This window comes from Galleria mellonella, unplaced genomic scaffold (assembly GCF_026898425.1).
Source record: "Galleria mellonella isolate WM207_F2 unplaced genomic scaffold, CSIRO_AGI_GalMel_v1 utg425, whole genome shotgun sequence".
Classification (NCBI taxonomy): Eukaryota; Metazoa; Arthropoda; class Insecta; order Lepidoptera; family Pyralidae; genus Galleria; species Galleria mellonella.
Window position 1 is genome coordinate 165,931 of NW_026442098.1, and position 18,626 is coordinate 184,556.

At 36.2% G+C, this 18,626-nt stretch overlaps 3 protein-coding genes across 12 annotated transcripts in view; 1 reads left to right on the forward strand and 2 right to left on the reverse strand.

The window, feature by feature from the left end:
* The window catches only part of LOC113513909 (inaD-like protein), a 332,239-nt gene that overhangs the window by 125,898 nt on the left and 187,715 nt on the right, over positions 1-18,626 (reverse strand). The gene's annotated exons all lie outside the window — the stretch shown is intronic.
* The window catches only part of LOC113518680 (homer protein homolog 2), a 69,575-nt gene that overhangs the window by 28,733 nt on the left and 22,216 nt on the right, over positions 1-18,626 (reverse strand). The gene's annotated exons all lie outside the window — the stretch shown is intronic.
* Positions 1,360-18,063, forward strand: LOC128201438 (cuticle protein 8-like). Its single transcript, XM_052898450.1, has 4 exons — positions 1,360-1,436; positions 13,308-13,475; positions 14,512-14,608; positions 15,259-18,063. The coding sequence occupies exons 1-4, from the start codon at positions 1,422-1,424 to the stop codon at positions 15,513-15,515; spliced, it is 537 nt and encodes a 178-aa protein (XP_052754410.1). The 5' UTR covers positions 1,360-1,421; the 3' UTR covers positions 15,516-18,063.

Genomic DNA, 18,626 nt, shown 5'->3' on the forward strand with positions numbered 1-18,626 from the left:
ATAACACAAAAAAAAATACGAATTGAAAATCTTTTTATGTACGAACGATATACGATGACAGAAAAGATTTTTAATAGTAGGGACTAGCGGTCTCTTTACTAACAAAATTATAGGCAACCTTTACGAAGTCCCGCTGAAAAACATGAAGGGAAGGAATTGTTAGTAATGCGAACTACTAGTCCTAATGCTAGCGACTATTATGGATGTAATGTGTCTCGATCAACGCGGCCCCCGTTGGCGGTCCATAACCATAGGACAGTCGCTTTTACCGGATGTTTTCGCCACTGGGCGACTAAATGCTGGAATAAGATACCCCCTCCGATGAGACTAGCTGCATCCAAATCAATTTTTAAAAAGTTATTAAGGCAGCATTTATTAAATAAGCAAAAACTTGGATCGGTCGCCTGGTAGCGACTGCTTTTAACATAATAATTATTGTGGTGAATTATTTATACTGTATGTTTAATTAATTAATGAAATATATTATTTATGCATCATTCATGTAAGTATGTATCTATATAATACAATTTTATCTTTGGCTGTTAAATTGGCTACACAGGTCACACTCTGGGTTCGTTGTACGCGTCCGTGTAGCCTAACTTCAGGCTGCAGCTGAAAATCAGTGCTTTGCTTTTAAGCAAAACTATCACTGAGCTGTAGCCTATTTGGGTCACTGCGACACACTTGGTGAAAACATATTTCCATACTTCATCTTTTGTTTTATATTTAAAAAGTGTAAATAATCTGTTTGTATAAACTCATTTATACTTATTATTTGTTTTTAGGTGTGTCATAAATGGCTCAAATAAAGTGTTTATCTATCAATATACCCTGTCAGGTCGACCTCCCCCTGAATCCCAGATGTATTCAACACGACGGGCTAATTAACCTGACTTTTCATTCTCACCTATCGTTCCTCACTGGTGCGCCGCTAGTGTATACCGTTAACGTTGGCGGGGTTGTCATTACATTATCACCCATTAAAGAAAACCAGCATGACTAAATAAAGTACCCCTGAAAAGCAAAACATGGTTAATTCCCGAGGTCCCTGCTGAAAATCAGTATAATAAATTGTTGAATTTAGACGGATTTTTTTTTATAGTTATTTTTTAAATTAGATGTCAAACTCATATTGGTTTTATACAAATTTTTGAAAATAGAATCAGTACTCTTACAAAAACCATCAAATGCGATGCCCACCATGCATCCCATAGTATATATACAATGTTACATAAACCGTTTAGTAAATCCATGAAACAGCCCGCTCCCCTGTCCCCTCTAATGCCATTCAGCCCGCCGGCCCGGTGGGGGGCATCAGATCGGTGGGACAGAATTAACTATTTCTCGGGTATAAGTGAGGGGACACGCGCCAAATAATTTACATTCGTTGTGCGCGCGAGTTTGTGAGCAGTTAAAACAATATGGCCGTATTAGTTGTGAGTAGTTTTGTTTTACTATACGGGTGGAAGTGCAGTGATTATTAAGTGTTACTTGCGGATTTTTAATATTTCACAAAAACCACAGACCACAGAAATAATCATCAAAATCGGTTTAATAAAAAAAAAAGGGGGGGGGACCGATTCTGATGTGACATTTTTCGAAAGTTATCTCTTAATCTAATATTTTACTTGTACGACAATTAGTCCGTTACTCTAAGGTTGTCTTGAAAAGATTGCACTCAGCAATAAGACCGCCTTACTGTACTTATACAACTGTATCGTTACGTTTATTGTCTCGCTTATTCCCTATATTGTATAACGCAAGTAAAGTACACTCATTCATTTATTGATTTAAATCTGATACTATTAATATTATATTATAATTAATATTTTATTATACTATTTATATTATAAATTATCGTTTTATGAACCGTCATAAACCAATTTATTGCAATTTATACTTAAATCTATTTGAAATATAGTTTATATTGTTCCTTGGAATAAACATTTCAATGTGATATCAAATTGAAATATTAATTTTAGAGACAGGTTTAAAAAAATGCCAGCCTCAGAATAGACCCGAATGAGTTAAATACACAAAAAAAATTGTTTATAAAACAAAATCCAATCTCTACTTTAAAAATAAAAAAAAAAAAAACTTAAACCAACTAAATCAACATGCGACCATTATGAAAAAAATAATTCAAATCTCGTAACACTAGTTAAGAAATATAATAGTTAAGAATTTTCTCCCTATTTGAACTCATATAAGTAAAAGTCGTGGCGGTCCCGGAATAGAATAAACCACGCCTTCCTTTTCCGTGGGTGTCGTAAGAGGCGACTAAGGAAGCTTATGGCGGAGGAAAAGCAGCGTCCCTCTTAACTCTCTGACCGTGTTTTTTTTTTTCACAATATTAAAATACATCGCTTTGACAACAAATAGCAGTACGACTAGTTAGCCATCTAGCGAGATTCTGAGAAACAATATAAATCTAGCAAAACAAAAATCGCGGGATAACAACGTCAATAAACATATAAAATGCGAGCACGTCGAAATCGCGGGACGCGTAAAATCAAACTAGTAGATACTGCACGCGGAAATCGCGGGATGCCCGGTCCAGAGGGTTTTTTTTTCAATGGGTGTAAATAGTATGGTAACCCCGCCTGCGCTAACGGGATACGCTGGTGAAGCACCAGTGAAGGGTGATAGATGAGAATGAAAACAGGCCAGTTAGCCCATCATGATGAATTCATCAGGAATTAACCATGATAGTATCCAGGGAGAACCGCGAGGAGGTCGACGTGGCTGGGTATATTGCTAGCAATGGGATTCTCAGTCTCTATTACTAACAACCCCTTTCCCCCCCGGTCCAGAGGGTTAAAACTTCAGCAGAAACGATGCGGTTGCCAATTGCTGCCAAGCGTGCCAACTACTAGCAAAATAGCCCTTAAATGGGAGGCTATGTCCAGCAGTGGACAGTTAATGTTTAATACAAACAAGTAAACGTTGTTTTAAAATGATAATAATTTTATAATCATTACGTTCAAACAGCAAAATTCCATAAAAACGGATCCACAAATTTATCAAAATTTTAAAATTTTACTCTGCAAAAAAAAGAAGGAAATAAGAGATATATCTATCTATAAGAACTAATATTTATACAATAAAACATATTCGTACACAAAGTAAGGTACAAGGAGCATAATATCTACCGCTTATCAGTGCTTTCTTATTTCGTGAACGTGAATTGCTGGAGACGTGCTCGTTGGTTCACCGTTAAAAAAATTGCTCCGACTTCGTTATCCACCGTCGCAGATAAGCTTAATGGGAAACCAAAGCGACGATAGGAAAAATACGACGCGGCGTCCGAATGAATTATCTATATAGACCGAAATCGAAATAGCTAGCATTATTTGAAGGGAGCGTACTAGCAGCGAAATTGAGCATTTTCGACAAAGAAAAGTGAGTAGGGAAACTTAAAAAAAAAAAATTATACTCCATATTTATTAATTTAAACTTTATTGACCAATAAAATGAGGTAAACCGAATAATACAATGGAACGCGTCGACCCGTACTAAGACTGGTTAGGTACGGGAGACTAAATTTCTGTTTTCAAATTTTACTTCACAAAATATCTGTTCTAATTTTACTGATTTTCATTTTTTAAATCTACTGCAGGATTCGAAAAGTTATTATCTGTTGTGAAGAAGCTGTTCTGTTGCAAGAAACTCAACAGTTACTCTTTTTAATCTCTGTTAACATATACATATAAGTATATTTAAGTGATGACTATATCTAAAATTACATGGTCATTTAAAAGCCCGTGCATGATCGACTAACGCCATGGACATTTGTTATTCAAGTAATCGTTTAGTGTGTAATAGGCTTTGTTCAAAAAATGTTTTTAATAACAGTTTTAAATGTATTAAAAAGAATGAATGAAAAAAAAAATGACAGGATTATAGTGATTTTGTAATGGGATCTAACACCGCCATTGCTAGCAATATGTCAAGTCGATCTCACGCGGTTTCTTCTGGATATCATCGTGGCTTATTAATTTTGAATTAGTCCAATTGTCACTGATGATCACCGATCACCAGTGAGTGATGATAGGTGAGAATGAATGCAGGCCCAACTGACTGCTTTCATCCTCACCTATCATCACTCACTAGTACCACGTCAGCGTACATCGATAGCATAGGCGGAGTTACCATTCCATTATCATCCATTTAATAAAAAAAAGTCTATAAGTGACGGAGGGGGGAAGGGATTGTTAGTAATGGGTTCTAACATCGCCATAGCTAGCAATATACCCTATCAAGTCGACCTCACGCGGTTCCTACTGAATATCATCGTGGCTTATTAATTTTGAATTAGTCCGATGACCCAACTGACTGCTTTCATCCTCGCCTATCATCACTCACTAGTACCACGTCAGCGTACACCGATAGCATAGGCGAAGTTACCATTCCATTATCATCCATTTAATAAAAAAAGTAACAGAGGGGGAAGGGATTGTTAGTAATAGGATCTAACATCGCCATAGCTAGCAATATACCCTATCAAGTCGACCTCACGCGGTTCCTTCTGGATACTAACGTAACTTATTATTGTTAAATTCATCACAATGGGCCAACTGCCTGATTTCATCCTCACCTATCATCCCTTACTAGCGCCTCGCCAATATATGTATACCGATATTGCAGACGGGGTCACCATTTCATTTTCTCACATTAGAAAAATCTCATAACATTAAAGTGACAACTTTCTAATTTCATAAGTAATCAGTCCATAATGACAATATATATCATTAATGATATTATATTTACCAAAATAGAAATAGAAAATGATATATATATAATGGCAAACAAGCTGACGGCCCACCTGACGGAAAGTGGTAACCGTCGCCTATAGACATGAGCAGTACCGTGGACATAACAGAGTATACTGTTTCGTCCATGATACCCCCAAGCGTTGCAATTCCTGAGGACTCAGGTGTTATTCCTCTGTACCCTGTAGATTCACGCAATATCCCACCCTTTAAACCGAAACACAGCCATGCAAACACAACTGCTTCACTGTAGAAACACGAATGCGACAGAGGTACCCAAGCAATCGACTTTTGTACAAAGTCTCCCTCCGTATATATATATATATATATATATATATATATATATATATATATAATGTTTGGGACCGTTCAAATTGAGCGCTTTCTTTTAAATCATCATCATTTCAGCCGTTAACTGTCCACTGCTGAACATAGGCCTCCTCCATAAGGGGGTTTCGCCTACAGTTACCACGCTTGGCAGTTATTGGCAACCGGAGTCTGGCTTTCGTGATATTTAAATTTTTTTAAATCTTTTTAATAAAAAAACTCAATCATTTTCATTCGATTTAAAAAAAAAATATTCATATTTAAAGTATCAGTTATATTATAGAAATTTTTAAACGAAAAATAATATCTGACAAATAACCGCTTTACCGAATTTAACTTTTTTGTTAAAATTTTCCGTTATAATTTAACATAAAAGGCGCACAACACGAAAGTGTCATTGTTTCTGTTGAAGCCACTCGTTTAAAAGACACACCAAAAATTAATAAAACAATATCAAAATAACGAATGAACACAAATGCCTTTTAAGTTCATTTCACACAGTTATTTAGAGAAACGTAGCTTTTAACCGCGACTTCGTCCGCTTGGCCGGGATATGTTCACTGGACGAAATAAAAAAGTAATCAATGTCGTTCTCCATCCATCCAGTATGTGTACGAGTATATCAAATTTGATAATAATCGGTTAAGCCGTCAAGGCACCTAGAGGATAACAAACTTATTTTAATATTTATGATATTGGTAAGGATTGTTAGGTAAAAACGTCAAGTTAAAAATTACAGACTTTAAACAGGAGCTTCTCAATTTGAATGTCTTCAATCTTTTTTTGTGTATAAACATGTTTCACGGCAATTTCGTCGTTTTTAAATTGATTTAGATTTATTTATAATTGATTCATACAAATTTTCAAAAAGATTTAAGTACATTTTTTATTTAAGAAAAGCATCAATTATTTAATCATTCATTTAAAAAAAAAACAGCGGTTTGCAAATAAAATTAACTAACATTCTATAACAAAGTAGTATGGCTAATAACAGGTTTTTCTAAATTAAATTCTGTAGATTATGTGGTTGACAATTGTTAAAGGAAAAGCAGAAAAAATAAACAAATCAAATAGATAGGCAATCGTTGAAGTCACAATAATATTTTTACACATACGCAACAGATATATACATTCAATAATAAATATATACATATGCACCAATACACAGATATACGCATACATATACACATACACACCCATACACATATACATACATACAATTAAACATTATTCCAGCCGTCAACTGTCCACTGCTGAACATAAGCCTTCCCCATAAGGGGAGTTTTGCCAGTAGTTGCCACGCTTGGCAGGCGGATTGGCAACTTAACAGCGGTTAGGAGCTGCTTTGGAGATGTTTTAAGAGGGACGCTGCTGCCCATCCCTCTACCATAAGCTCCCTTAGTCGCCTCTTACGGGGAAGAAAGGTGTGGTCCATTCTATGCCGGGACCACACCGCGGCAATTAAACATACAAACCGACACATGAAACATACCAAACAAACGTCTATAAAATAAAACGAGTAACCGTTACCGAATATTATTTCAAAGACCTACTTTTTAACTCAAATGGCCCGTAAATTTATGTTAAAATTTCCCCCAAACAAAAAGTGTGAGTTAATAATCTGTATCTAATTGGTGTCACTGTATACGGAACCCACAATAAAGTGGACTATAAAGTGTGGCCAAGTGTGATACGACACGCACGCGATGCGTATAATATATACGGCTGCGGTCTCACCTAACGCGACTATACCACTCTTTGGAATCAACTTCCAGCAGCATTATTTCCGAACCGATACGACAACGTAACCTTCAAGAAAAAAGCATATTCCTTTTTAAAAAGCCGGCAGCACACCTGCAATGCCGTTGGTGTTGTGGGTGATCATGGGCGGCGGTAATCACTTAGCATCAGGTGAGCCGCATGCTCGTTTGCCCCTTGTGTTGTAAAAAAAATACCCAGAGAAAAAAAAAACTGCTGGTGATCGCATCATCAGCCATTTAATGTCTACAGTTGTATCTCAGGGTTTCCTCATAACAGTATTGCTGAACATAGGGCTCCCCCTATTAGCTTTTGCCGGAAGTAACGCTTGACAAACGGGTTGACAACCACAATTAGGTTTTGGTGGTTTTAATTCTCTGACCGCGTTTTTTTTTCGCTTCATTTTCGCACATTGCTTTCATAAATAAATAGCATTACATGTATTTAGCCATCTAGCGAGATTCAGAGAAACAATATCAATCTTGCAAAACAAAGATCTCGGGACAACAACGTCAATAAACATAAAAAATGCGAGCACGTCGAAATCGCGGGATGCGCCAAATTAAACTAATAGATTGTGCACGTGGAAATCGCGGGATGCCCGGTCAGAGGGTTGATAGAGACGTTGCACTTCATTCGTTGACCATTAAGTTCCCCTAGTCGCCTCTTACGACGAAAGGGATGGCCCATTGATCACAGGGCCAGACGATGGCATCATGATTGTAAATAGTCAATAACTTTCCTCAAAATATGGATTATGATATGCAAAAATAAATTTTCAAATTCAACTGATAGTTTCAAATATTTGCTGAGCAAAATATACATTTTTATTGTGTAAAGAAAAACGGCTGTTTCAATAGTAACAAAATTAGTATAAGACCAACGATTAGAATAAACGATTTTGATTACCAGAGGGAGGCTTTGTACAAAAGTCGATTGCTTGGGTACCTCTGTTCCATTCGTGTTTCTACCGTGAAGCAGTTGTGTTTGCATGGCTGTGTTTCGGTTTGAAGGGTGGGATATGGCGTGAATTTACTGGGTACAGAGGAATAACACCTGAGTCCTCAGGAATAGCAACACATGGAGGTTATGATGGACGAAACAGTATACTCTGTTATGTCCATGGTACTGCTCATATCTATAGGCGACGGTTACCACTTTCCATCAGGTGGGCCGTCAGCTTGTTTGTCATTCTAAGTTGTATATAAAAAAAAATAGCCACAAAATATACACATACGAATTTAGACCTTCTTGTTTAAAAAATAAAATAACATTTTAAATATTACAAACAACTAATACTTAGAGACAATTACTTTCAAACTCGGAAGCGACACGCTCACCGCTGCTCGCTTGCAAACATGCCTCGTCTCTAATTAAAGTATAGGAAATAAGAAATAACAGTTAAATTAGAAGGAAGGAAAACAAGCAATTGTCGAATATGAAAATGACCAGCAATCTACATAATTTGGCATGCAACTGCCTGGTTTTTTATTTATTTAACACTTTATTGTACTATTATAACATGATTTGTTAAACAATTTTCAATACGTATAGTGTAGTACAAAAGGCGGTCTTATTGCTAAGAAAACTCTTCCAGACAATCTTTGGGTAGAAGTAATTAAAGCATAAATAGGTAGGTGGCGCGTTAAAAAAAATAGATTTGTAAAAAATGTTATTCAATCGATATGAAAATTTTTAAAGATTTTTTTTTAAGATACTCTCAGTATACATTCTTTTATCTCTTTTACTGTGTATGTATGTACTTTTCATTTCACTCTCTCAAGCGACTCCAATACTTTCTCCCGGTAAACACAAAAATTATGCTCGCACAATCTCTACTACTCCCAATACTTGACTATGCCGACGTCTGTTTTTTGGATGTGACTGAGGAGCTTCTAAACAAGCTGGAACGTTTACAAAACCTAGCTATTAGGTTCATCTTTGGTCTTCGTAAATACGATCACGTGTCTGCCTTTCGCAACCAGTTAAAGTGGCTCCCTATCCGACTTCGACGTGATATGCACATCCTTTCTTTCCTTTATAACATACTCAATAACCCCAATTCTCCATCGTACCTCCGCTCCCGGTTTAAATTATTACCACCACCAGTCCGTCCTAAACGCTCCTGTCAACTGCAATCCAGGATGCTTGAACTTCCTGTGTGTAGGACACACTTTATGGGCAACTCTTTCTCGTATCGAGCTGTCCAGTTATGGAACAAACTCCCTTCCCAAATACAAGAGAGTCCCTCTATTACCTCTTTCAAGAAGAGGTTAAAATCACATTTTCTTTCCCTTGAGTAATATATTTTTTTTTTTTGTATTTTTCTAATTGAACTCTCAAATCTTAAAATCATTAAACGAAATTTCTAATGTATGTAGTATATTAATTTATTTTAACATATACTATATAAGTAGGTAGGTATTGTATATATTTATAGTGTATGTATTTATGTAATATTTTATTATATATTTTAATATTTTATTTAACTGTATATTTGTTTATGTATTAATAGTTGTAGCACTTCAGCTGTCCGCTAACGAAATGCTTTCTTACTGTACTGGGTTGACTGGAAGAGATCTCTGTCAGAGATAAGTCCACCCTTGCTCACAACATTTATGAATAGATTATTTTATATGTAACTTACAAGTGCAATAAAGAATATATATATGTTTGTATTGTTGTGTGCTGTAAGTAATGCAAATAAATTATCTATCTATCTAAATATCTAACACCAAATAAGCTAACGGCCTACTTGATGGAAAATGGCAACCATCACCTATGTACATGTATAGCATCGTGGAGAACACAGATTACATTGTGACGCTCGTGGCAGTCCTTATGCGATCACAATAACCCAGTGATTGATAATTTATTTGCATTACTTACAATACACAAATTACAATATAAACATACACATAATACACAGTAAAAGAGATAAAAGAATGAAAAAACAAAAAAAAAGTAAAATATATAAAACAACAGTGGTTTATTAAATTTGCATTATTTTATGCAATTTGGAATAGCAAACAATCCTAATGGGATATAGTAACCGTCACTATTGGCATCGCACAAATATCGTCTACTTGGGTACTTCTGTCCCACTCATGTTCCTGCCTCCAAATAGCTGCTAATTTATGACTATTTCGGTTTATCATCATATCAGCCTTTAACTGTTCACTGCTGAACATAAGCCTCCCCCTTGGGAGGTTTTGCCAGTAGTTGCCACACTTGGTACGCGGATTGGCAATTGCAGTTAAGCCTTAGCGTTTTAAGAGGGACGTTGCTGCCCATCCCTCGCCTTCCTTTAGTCGCCTTTACCACACTATACCGGAACCGGTGGCCGGTGTTTCGATTTATATAACAACATTTTTTTTAGAATTACTAACAAGTCATGGACATCACAGAATATACTGTGACACTCATGGTACTTCTCATGCGTTATAATCTCTAAGAATAATTATGCCTCCGTACCCCTTATTTTTCAGTACAATGGATGCAGGTGATTCGGGACTGTTCCTTATGGCAGTCTATTAGAGGCCTATGTCCAACAGTGGACAATAAACGGCTGATATGATGACCCTATAGTTCCATAAACAGAGCTCCCTACCGAGGTCTTCCCAAAAGACTAAAGCATGGGGTTCTTCAAAAGGGGGGTAAAGAGGTTCCTTCAGGGTCGGCAACGCGCGCGTAATACCTCTGTTATTACAGGCGTTCATAGGCTACGGTAATTACTTACCATCAGGTGGGCCGTATGCTTGATTGCCACCTAAGTGGTATAAAAAAATGTCAAACAAGCTGACAACCCACCTGATGGAAAGTGTAACCAATAGACATAAAAGACTAACGTTCAGCAATTGAACATAGCTGAAGCAAGTGCGATAGCGGACAAATAAAACATTTGAGCGTACCGCGTCACGTGACATGGCGACAATTAGAGTGGGTGACTTGCGTGAAGACCGTCCCCATTACTGTAGACAAACTTGGGCGAAAGTTCACGGAGCCACGCGAAATTACTTATTGATGTAACTTGAACAAGGTGTACTGTTACATAAACTGTGACTTAGACGCTTTTACTTGGGCAAACGTGCTTAATTGGTGTTTCGTTCGACGACTATAATTAACAAGTGAATTTTGCTCCAAAAACAATGAGGGCCTACCATGAAATGTTTTCCGATATTTCGGAGCCGAACGAAACACAAATTTGATGTTAAAATTACATAATACGTACCGTTTAAAAACATTAAAAATATTATTCCTTTAGACTTTTATGGTAGGATTTGTGACGAACGAAATGTTAAACTCCATTTACTGGGCCGCATTAGGTATGAAAGAAAACACGAAATTGACTCCGAAACTTCGGAATTTCATTTCATGGTAGGCCCCCTGATCGATAATAAAATGTTCCATAGACACAATAAATTTCGAATATTTGAGTTTAGAACGCGGAATTATGCAGAGGCAGAAAGTTTTTGGCTCCGGAAAGAAAAATGACGTAACTATGTATTTTATGGTCATAAAAATAATGTTATAAAACGCGAAAGTATACACAGCGGATTAAAATAAAGATATACCGGAATCGTTTGATATTTTTTTATTACACTTTAAAATAGTAAAAAAACTACTCTAACGGAAAAGAGGTCTGACAGATATGTATGTATATCATTGTAGGTCTTGTACATTGAATTTATATATATATATATATATATATATATATATATATATATATATATATATATATATATATATATATATATATATATATATATATATCGAAAATCTAGCTCTGACCACATTTTTTTTTAATGGATGATAATGGAATGATAACCCCGTCTGCGCTAACGGTATACACTGGCGGAGCACCAATGAGAGATGATAGGAGAGGATGATAAAGCAAGTCAGTTAGCCCACCGTGACGAATCAAACGATAAATTAGTCACTATGGTTTCCAGGGGAAACCGCGTAGAGATCAACCTGATAGGGTTTATTGTTAGCAATGGGGTCTAACCTCCCCATTGCTAACAATACCTTCTCCCAACTCTGACCACTTTATCAAGGATTATAGTCGTGAGCATGTATCTTTTAATGCCATCTAATTAAGATTATATATTTCCGTATTTCCACATGGTTCGCGCCATCCCAGCCGTGCGACGTAAAGACACACGCTTTCACTATCATACCGCGGCGCGTGCGCACGTGACGTTGTTATCTCATACATTTCCTACGACCGTGTTTAAGTCTCCAATTAACGTCAATGCAGGTATTATTATAAGTGGTATAATAATCGTAAGTACCTCTCCAATTGAAAGGGAAAATATACAAGATATATATTAAGATTTGTTACGTTAAAAATTGGAATGAATAGTAAAAAAAAAAAATTAAAAAACTGCATTCGGTGAAAATGAGAATGCTACTATTTATGGGTAACGTATGTTGGGGTAAGGAAAAACAGAGGGAAAAAGAGGAAGAAGAAAACCGAGGAATAACTACATTGGACAGATAAAAAAACACTAGGTGTCGTGTCGTATAGCGAGGTCAAGGATATGGCATGGAATAGAGCTGGCTGGAAGAAGACGCATGAATTAGTTGCACCGACAAGAGGAAACTCTTAAATGAAAAGAAAATGTTGGGGTAACGAGAGTAAATAAATAAGCATAAACGAGGAATTCCGAAAGCATTATAAGTAAATGGGGAAACAGAGGATAACTTGGTTTTGATAGGTAATGAGTAGAATAAAAAGGGTAAAGAAATGACGATTATGTCAGTAAAAGAATGATAAATTTAAAAGTGGATAAACATCCACTAAGAAAAGAGAAGCCTACAAACAATTGGACTGTGTGTAAGAAGTTATGAATATTTACGACGTATTAAGAGAGATGACAGAATGAAGACCAGAATGAAAAGTAAAAATGTACTGCATCGACCTTAAATAATGAGAAAAGACAAACATATAATCTATACTAATATTATAAAAAAGAAAAATTTTATTGTTTGTAATGATTAAACATTAAAACTACTCAAGTGATTTTAAAAATTCTTTCACCCCTACAAAGCTACGTTAACAGCGAGTGACATAGGTTTTTATTTTCGAAAATTCTCTTTACCCGTGTAAAGTCGGGCCGGATTGTTAAGGATTAATAAAAACAAATACGACAACGACCTACAAGTATAATTTCTAATGAGGTAATCAGAGACATTTATCCACTATAAGTTAGGTAAATATAGTACTTAAGAGGCAGGGCCGTAGTTAGACTCTAAAGTAGACCAAAACAACTTTTTGGTAGGACAGAAGCCATAATTAAACGACTCCGAAAAAGTGAATCTAACAAGCTTTCTTGAGGTCTTTCATTTTAAAGAAAGACATTGCCCCTCAATCCCCCCCCCCCTTCCCCAGCTACGGCCACGCTGACATGCAAAGTATTTCACATTAAATATTTCCTATAATTCCAGAAAGTTCTACCCCTGGCGGTTCTGGTGGTGGCAGCTCTCGGCCAGTACGAGGAGTTGGGCGGAATCGAGAGCCACGGCTTCGAGGGGTACCACGCACACAAACCAGTACTCCACCAACAGCATCAGAGCTTGGACGGACACCATGACGAGTACGATTTGGACTACCATGTAAGTTTTATATGAAAACGTTTGGAACTTCTTCGTTATTTTTTTTAAATTCATATAACAATTAACTATAACTAATTAGCCTTAATAAATTATAACAACTTTATTTTTATGCCGAGGTAACCTACAGCATGGGGTTCTTCTAAAGGGGGGTAAAGAGGTGTCTTCAGAGTCGGCAACGCACACGTAATAATACGTATTGCAGGCGTTCATAGGCTACGGTAACTGCTTACCATCAGGTGGGCCATATGCTTGTTTGCCACCACAGTGGTATAAAAAAAAAAATTTTAAAAGTGATCAAAAGGTATAAATATAATCAGAGTATCCTGACACCGATATTCATTCGAGCGCCTTCTAATTATGCTCGAGCACGTTGAAGGAACTGTTTCCATGTTCCGTTAAAAAGAATAGAGCTGGAAACCGGCTCCTCTTCCATTAGCTCTGCTCAACGGTGTCACAAGCCAGTATCTGGACTTGGATATATTGACATGTAAACTTGTCGAATTTAGCAGAATGGCAATAAATTCTTTAAAGAGTATCCAATAATTAAATGTTAATATATTTGTATATATTGTGATTGCTAAGGGAGCGAATTAGGAAACTGTCAAACTCTCTTAGTTGGTAAATATAAATAAATAACATTTTTTTTTATGTAACTTAAAATGACAAACAAGCTGACAGTCCACTTGATGGAAAGTGGTAACCGTCGCCTATAGACACGAGCAATACCGTGGACATAACAGAGTATGTTGTTTCGCCCATGATACCTTCCATGAGTTACCATTCCTGAGGACTCAGGTGTTATTATTCCTCTGTACTCTGTAAATTCACTGCCATATCCCACCCTTCAAACCGAAACACAGCCATGCAAACACAACTGCTTCACGGTTTCTACCGTGGACAGAGGTGGCCAAGCAAATGACTTTTGTACAAAGTCTCCCTCTGGTAAAATATATCTAATAATAATCTTATATATATAAAATATATAAATAAATCTATAATCAATAACTGCTAAGATTAAATTTTGTTCTCATTCCAGTCGCATCCTAAATACTCTTTCGACTATTCCGTAAAGGATCCACATACGGGAGACGACAAGGAACATTGGGAAACCAGGGATGGAGATAAGGTGAAAGGTAAATATCTTCGTACCTAAATCTTCGTTAAATAATCGAGTAACGGAATATATTTCTTAAGTTTTCTAGCAATGTCTGTCTGTGTAAACGGAAATCAGATTCCCCCGTATCAGAGAAGTAGACTGCACCGAGTTAATGTACTTTGATTATGGACATCTCTTTGCTCTTCTTTATAAGAGTCTCCTCTTATTGCGGCAATTATATTGTGCATTTTATATAGTACTTCGGCCATCCGGAATGAAAATTGTATGGCACGTGTAATTGTCCAAGGGTCGGCACAAAGCAAACGTTCTCGGGGTCATCAAAAGCGATGGACTGACCTCATCAAAACGGCCACATAGCAGTCTTTTGTGGAATGCTCTCGCTCGGTTATGTGTCCAATGCTAATCATAGGCCTTCCCCATAGACTGCCATAACCAAAAAAGTCTTGAAGCACCTGCATCCACTGACTCTTTGCAATGCATTTAAGATCATCACTCCATCTAGTGGGGGATCGTCTTAAACAACTTCTGCCCTTACAGTGTTACTCGAGAACCTTAATTCCCTATCAACTGTTGATTGTTCGAGCTATATGACCAGCCCTTTGCGATTTCAGTTTGCTTATTGCCCATTCGTCAACTTTGCAACTAATTTCAACAACCATTCCCCAGGCACTTACACCCTCCTGGAAACAGATGGAACGAAACGTGTAGTGGAATACGAAGCGGATGACAAAAACGGCTTCAACGCCGTTGTCCACAAGATCGGCACCCCTAAGGAGCACCATGAACACGAGGAATACAAAGCGCCCATACCAGTCCATGAAGAGTATAAGGTACCTTTGCACAAGTACGGACCAGTGCAGTACCATCAAGACTTCCAAGCTGACGACGGGTTTGTTCCTATTAGCGGAGGTTTTGAACACTAGTTCTGCAACTACCTATTATAGAGTATAGGAAACCGACAAACTAAAGCTATATTTGAGTGAACAAATCATAGAATGCGGACAAATGGAACATATACAGTGAAGTAATTTATTACATTTTTTTATAAGTATTATAAATTATACAATAATGTACCTCGGAGGTAACTTGTGTCAAGCCACAAATGAATAGGTTTACTAGTTTAATCCAGTGGAACCACGATTAATCTATATTTGGTTTAATTTTATATTCGAATCTGTAAATCCAACTTTTGTTTGTAAAAAGCAACAGTCAAGTCTCTTGCTTGTAACCTTGTTCTTGACTGTAACTGCTTGTTCAATTGGATAGTAGATTAAAAAAAATAATTTAGTAGAGTCACAAAAAATCTGTAAAAACATTAATGTTTTTAACAAAAATATTCCCAAAATACATACTCTACTTTCATTTTAGGAAATAAAGTCTTTTATTTTTTGCAAGTACAAATTTGATGTTTATACAAAAGAAACGACCATTTCTGATCCTAGCACTTGAACCTCATAAAACTGGGTGTAAGAATATAAATTTGACACAAGTTACCTCAATATTAAAAGTAAATCTTCAGCCGTATTTATCACTCCCATGGCTGGCTATTGATAAACACTTGACATTTCTTATTAATTTGTTCCGTTATAAAGTCATAAGTAATAATTAATTATTATTAGTTTACTTTCGCTTAGAAATAACACTAAATAGGTTATATCTTGTGGAATCGATCTCGCTTGTTTTTTTTTTCCTAGTTATTATTTTTACCTCGCATTTTTTGGGGTAACTAGTGGGCGATCATTATTATTTTCAGTCTATTTCACCGTAAGTACTCACTCTAGTTACGATATCAGAATTTTGCAATGCAATAATACATAAATATTTTGCAGATGTGACATTTTTATGATGGGGCGACATTTACGAGTCGAGTGAAACTATATTTCAGTAGGATTCAAGTCACGCGATGTATGCTTAATATTTTATAGTGGTTTTTTTTTTATTTGATGGATGAAAATGACATGGTAACCCCGCCTGCGCTAACGGGATACACTGACGGAGCACCAGTGAAGGTTAATAGATGAGAATGAAAACAGGCCAGTTAGCCCATCATGATGATTTCATCAAGAATTAACCATGATAGTTTCCAGGGGGAACCGCGAGGAGGTCGACCTGGTCGGGTATATTGTTAGCAATGGGATCCTCAGTCTCCGTTACTAACAATCCCTTTCCCCCCCAGTGGTTTATATATTTGGCATATGACATTTTGGGCAGTTTACTTGCTTAAATTAAAAAGAAAAATAAAATAGAAAAAAATATATATTAAATCAAGATGGAAACACTTATAAACTCGTCGAATAATTTAAAACAGTTTAATTTACGATATTTATAAAAATTTAACGGCGTATTTAAAAAAAGAAATGACTCGTTTTACGACCCATTTAGCAGAAACAATTGTTTAATATTAAAAACTGCTCTTAACTGAATACGGAACCGTAAATTTTAATTCGAGCAAACCTTTACTTATTTCATATTTTTCGTATGCATGTATTAATTACATACTCAACAACAATACTCAACACAGCAGAGTCATTTTCGTTTGAAAATATATTTTTATACGATCGTTTTCATAAATACATTGTCAGACTTGAAGTTTCTTTATTCTCGATTTATTTATTTTATTTATTTATTTAACTCTTTATTGCACCAGAGACATAAAAATATACAATGATATATAAACAATTCAAGTGAAATACAGTAGCATAAAGTACAGATCAAAATATATACATAAAGGTACAAAAGGCGGTCTTATCGCTAGGGCAATCTCTTACAGACAGTCTTTGGTTAAAGGAGAACTAATAGATATGTTGATTGACAGAGATAAATAATAGCCTTATGTCCTTTTCCAACCCATTTAGTACGTATATACCAAATTTCATAGTGACTGGTTCAGCAGTTAAGACGCTAAGAGGTAACAGACTTTCACATTTATAATATATTTTTTTTTTTACAATGAAAATAAAAATAAAGTTACTTTTTATTGTATCACATGTAAAATTTTAACTAGGTATTATTGAAGTTACCTTTAGCTGTAGTTTTTATCTTTGAACGTTCTACATTTTAGATTCACCATCTCAAAGGTTGACTGTAAGAGATCTCTCTATGGAATAAGTCCGTGTAAGTCAATGTAATATCGTCATAGTCGTAGAATACAGACGGATCTGACAAAGATTACATACAAAGATCCGTCAGTATTCTACGACTATGACGATGTATGTACAATAGAGATTTTACAATACAATCCAAAACTCACTAGCATGTACGCCCCATATTGATTTAGTCATGTTGAGACGCCGATATTTTTTTTTTTGGGAGGGAGTAAACTTCGTCTGTCTGTCATTAAGTACTATATATACATTTTTACTATTTATTGTGTGCGTATGTATGTATCGCCTCAAATGTTAAGACTGCGCTGTTGATCATGTTACTGCTTTGTTTATGAGTTTATAGTATTAAGTGTTATAGAAAATACCTTGCGATTGAATAAATCTTTTATTTGTTATACACATTGTATTATTTCAATGTCCCGTGTGGTCCCGGCATAGATTGGACCACCCCTTCCCTTACCGCGAGTGTCGTAAGAGGCGACTAAGCCGCCCGTGCGTTGCCATTCCTGAGGACACAGGTGTTATTCCTCTGTATCCTGTAAATTCACTGCCATATTCCACCCTTTAAACTGAAACACAGTTGTGCAAACACAAGTGCTACAAGGTTGAAACACGAATGGGACAGAGGTACCCAAAAACAAATATAACATTATATATAACACCTAGTACAGCAAAAGATTAAAAAAAGGCTGCCAGAACCCGTTTGTTAACAATTTCGCTGCCCACATTTAATTATAATACCTACGCACTTTAAACCAATTCAAATACGTACAAAGTTCTCCATTATATGATTTCGATAAACTCGCAAACTTCCAGAAACCTTAGAAAGTAAACCCGTATGCGGTCGGAGCCGCGTTCGACCGCCACTAGAGAAACCAACGAAGTATTATTATTAGTACTTTATGTTGTTATACTTGTTCTCGAACAATT

Excerpts from the sequence above, each read along its gene's own strand:
- LOC128201438 (XM_052898450.1), top strand. Across the intron at positions 13,476-14,511 it reads AGTACGATTTGGACTACCAT|TCGCATCCTAAATACTCTTT; the intron begins GTAAGTTTTATA and ends TTCTCATTCCAG. Across the intron at positions 14,609-15,258 it reads GGATGGAGATAAGGTGAAAG|GCACTTACACCCTCCTGGAA; the intron begins GTAAATATCTTC and ends ACCATTCCCCAG.